Consider the following 4,149-nt stretch of genomic DNA (forward strand, 5'->3'; position numbering starts at 1 on the left):
CGCAAGCAGAGAAATTTTACAGTTTGAAAGAAGCGGGAAGTACACAGCAATTAAGAAGGATTTTTCTTTAATCTGATGAATTGAGGTGTTCTTGATGTTTGATATTACTACTGAAAAGTACGTGCAAATTTTTGTCCATTCACCTTGTGAACCCTAATCTTCTGAGACTAGCAAGATAGAGCGAACTATGCTGTTATTGTAAGTTAATGTGTTGGAAATCTCTATCGAAATGGACTGTTTAAATATTTCAGATGGAAATTGACACAGCACTGAGTGATCTGGAAGCAGCTGACTTTGCAGAGCTGGTAAACATTTTATTTTTGTTGTTTGCATTGCACGGTATCTCTTTGCCTTGGCGTCATATTCAGCAGTTTAAAAAGGCACTAATTCCAAACTCATCCACTTTTTTTTAATCAAGTGGGAGTCAAAGCAAAGGTATATTGAATTATTCTTGTTTTAAGATAGCTCAATTTTACCCATTCTGTTTATCCTGTATTTCTCTCCATGGTTAACATTATAACCGTATTATAATCCTATAGGATAAGTCACTGAAAACCCATGATTTACTATAATTTAAGTCCGTGGGATGTCTACAAGGACACTCTAATTTCAACATAGCTGATTGTTGTTACATTTCTTTTTTTGTATAGATAACTGACTCCTTCCCAAGCAATTGTGAATAAACCTGAAAACTTCTATGGAGCACTGAGAACTTACTTTTCCAGTTTACAGAAAGCAATTAAAAGTTATGCATATTTTTCATACTGTTAAAGGAGAGGATACTAATTTACTTACGCATCACTTGCTGTGCATGCTCTTTACTGCGCTGTATGGGACAGTGAGATGTAAACATATTGAAATTTCAGTTTTACTTTCTAATGAAAGAGCTTTCTTAAACTCATGTTCCAGAACAGTTATTTTAAAATTATTTTCTTTATAGGTATATTGTAATTGAGCGTAAAGATAACTTGTTTGATCACATATTTAGCGTAACAATTTGGGACATACATGTTCTCAATTACAAAAGATACTTAACAATTCTTACAACCTAAAATACAAGGTAGGCAGACATATAGCCCATCTTGCAAATGAATTAAAAAAAAGAATCACTGTACTAAACGACCTGGATGATGATTTACAGAAAGCAGTGTTTGTAAGTTGTAGTTTATGGCACAGAAATTGATTGCACCGACTTCATTTAAAATACACTATATCCACCTAAAGATAGTGTTACTAATCTGAGAGCACTGGGCATCTAAATTAAAAGATCATTGAATGGGTATATTTTGGGTAGAATGTCAAATACTGGAAAAAAATGCTTTGACTTGGAAATTTGACTCTAGGAAGGCCTCTGGTGTCAATAGTTATGCTTCAACTACTTTGCTGTTAAGAACTCTGAGAATTAGCATATCCTAACAAAAATAGTTTACGGACAGATAAGAACTAAATAGGAAATCTGTTATTTTGAGCTGAAAATTGTTAGAGAAAATTGTAGTGACACAAAAATCAATAACAGAGGCTAAAAACTTGGTATTTCACTTAACTGTTCGGTATTAACTGCCGTACTGATAATAAGAAGTGGTCAAAAATGAAAGTTTTAAATAAGATATCGATAACAATTGACTGGAATTAGTTGACTTGCATTTGGTAAATAAAATTAAAATTCTGAATTAAAAATTATACCATGCTTTTTTCCCCACAGTCTGAAGATTATTACGACATGAGAAGATTATATATGATTATGGGCTCTTGTCTCTTCTACAAGGTAGTATTAGTGATTAAGGCCTAAAGATTAGGAAAATGCATCTGGAAATCTAACCCAGTCATGGAGTAACTCTTCTCAGAACCTCACAAATATGAAAAATGTATGACTGCTTTAAACATGTCTTTCTAGTAACAGACCTAAAACTCAAACACCATAACAGAAAAAACTGATGTCAGGCAGTGATATGTACTATATGATCAGTAAGAACAAAATACTTGTTAGCAACTGCCTTACGAGAATTTTGCGGCGTATGATCGAAAGATTGGAGAGAGACAGTAATAAGAAAGTAGTAAGAGTCAATTCAAGTGAGACTGTAGGATATTCTAATAGGAATTTTTTTGTTCATTGCCATTTTTGAATAAAGAGAACAGGTCATCTATCTTTAATCTGTCTTTAAATCAAAGACTTGAGAAATTGGATTGACAGCTTTTTTCACTTTGGTCTCATTTGTAAATTTATTTATCTTTATTAAATGTCGACAGTGTATTCAGCAGTATAAAGAGGAAGATAACAGCCTTTGCTTTAAGGAAACTTACATTTTAAGGATTTTATCATGCAATTGTTCTTTATGCTGATAGTGTTATGAGACTAAACTGTTAGCATAAATGGAACTGCACAGTATCTACCATGACAGCACTTTAATGCCCTTAGTGCTATGTATCTTTTTTGGAAAGCTTATTAATTCCAGTGAAAGCTCAGTATTTTGGGGGAGAGAATTAAATGAGAATTAAAGCACCTTAACTCTGTAGCTGTTTTGCAAGCTGTTAAAGCCATGCGTTTCCCAGCTCGCCTTTGATAAGTTGCATATATGCTGACGTTGTATTTGTTTATATTTCAGTATTTTGACTCTTCAGATGTGGTGCAAAGGCTCAGTGTTATCTGTTGTACAACTGTATACCAAAAAAACAGTCTCTGGCCAGAAAGCTTACAATCTGAATGCATGTGGAGCACAGATATCTCTATATGAAAAGTACTCTTAAGTGATAAGTGGTGGTGTTGTATTTCTTACTGAATACACTTCCTTTTCTGTGTTTAATTAAGGGTTACTTGATTGGTAATCACTTGCCAAAGGAAGATCTTATTGATATAGGTTTATATTGTCGGCACTATTGTCTGTTACCCTTGGCAGCAGAACAGAAGATTGGTCAGTTAGTGATATGGCGGGAAGTATTTCCACATCATCATATAGAGCCGTGTGAAGTTACAAGTTTTACAGGTTACAGGGAACCTGAAGCAAGATACTTTTTACTGATAGTTGGCTTGGTAAGTTAATGTTTCCAGTATGCGTGTTCTCTGATGCTCTGTTTTGCTGTTGTTTGTTGTCTGTTGTTCAGCAAGATCAACACTTTCCATGCATTTTATTTAGTAATTTTACAAAATACTCGTATTATAGCTGTTTCATGGGATAGAATTTTTCAGAGTAGCATTTTTCATACATTTGTAAAGCTTGCAAGTTTAAATATAAATTCTCATTATTTTTATGCCTTTTCACTTCGGTTGAAAATGGTTTTACTTTCATGATCTTCTATTTTCGGACAACTCATTTCAGAAATGTGTTTGTTTTTTTTAAATGTGGACTTTTTTTAAAGCAAACAACTAATGAGTTTGTAAATGATAGCTTTTACGTTTGCATGATTAACTTAAATAACATGATAACAGAAAGATCTCCTTGGACATGATTTGATTAGAAAAAAAATAAATAACTCCTCTGGAGATGAGGAAGGAATGTTGAATATAGTGCTGTATTTTGCCCAAGTATCAGATGAGACATAAATATAATACAGCACATACTGTGTATTTAACCAAAGGCTAATGTTGCTACCTCCGTGTTTACAGAGACACTTTATGCTGTGTGTCCTGCTAGAGGCAGGAGGCTGTGCATCAAAAGCTATTGGGAATCCAGGACCAGACTGTATATATGTAGATCAGGTCAAAGCCACTATACTTCAACTGGAAGGAATAGATGCCAGCATAGAGGAAAGGCTAGATTCTCCATCCATTCCACCTTTATCTTGTGCTGACTGGTTCCTTCCTGCAACACGTGACAAACTGGAGAGCTTGACCACCTCACCCATCCTAAGCAAGCTACAAAATACTTCCAAATCAGTAACGACTCCAGCAAGCAAAAGGACCCTGTTTGGTGACTCTTCCTTAATGACACGTAAGCCGAGCCCTACGAGAGACAGTGGAGGACCTGACCACGGTAATGAAGGTCCTGCGGAAGATGAAAGCAGTAATCCACAATCTGTAGTGGATCAGGTCTGAGAACAAAGACAAAGAGAATTGATAAGGTTCTGGTGGGCTTGGGGGAGGTGGCAATTCTTTTAAAAACTCACTCAAGTACCTTTTTTTTTTTTTTTTTTTTAAAAAAGAATACTAAAAAA

General features: G+C 34.7%; 1 protein-coding gene across 1 annotated transcript in view; it reads left to right on the forward strand.

The window, feature by feature from the left end:
* INTU (inturned planar cell polarity protein) overlaps nucleotides 1–4,149 on the forward strand; it is a 44,943-nt gene that overhangs the window by 32,815 nt on the left and 7,979 nt on the right. The window contains exons 8-11 of the mRNA XM_009334928.1: nucleotides 252–305; nucleotides 1,703–1,765; nucleotides 2,807–3,028; nucleotides 3,602–4,024. Of these exons, the coding sequence (XP_009333203.1) occupies nucleotides 252–305; nucleotides 1,703–1,765; nucleotides 2,807–3,028; nucleotides 3,602–4,024 (762 nt within the window). The remainder of the gene's footprint in view (nucleotides 1–251; nucleotides 306–1,702; nucleotides 1,766–2,806; nucleotides 3,029–3,601; nucleotides 4,025–4,149) is intronic.

Source organism: Pygoscelis adeliae, unplaced genomic scaffold (assembly GCF_000699105.1).
Source record: "Pygoscelis adeliae isolate BGI_AS28 unplaced genomic scaffold, ASM69910v1 Scaffold31, whole genome shotgun sequence".
In the NCBI taxonomy this organism is placed as follows: Eukaryota; Metazoa; Chordata; class Aves; order Sphenisciformes; family Spheniscidae; genus Pygoscelis; species Pygoscelis adeliae.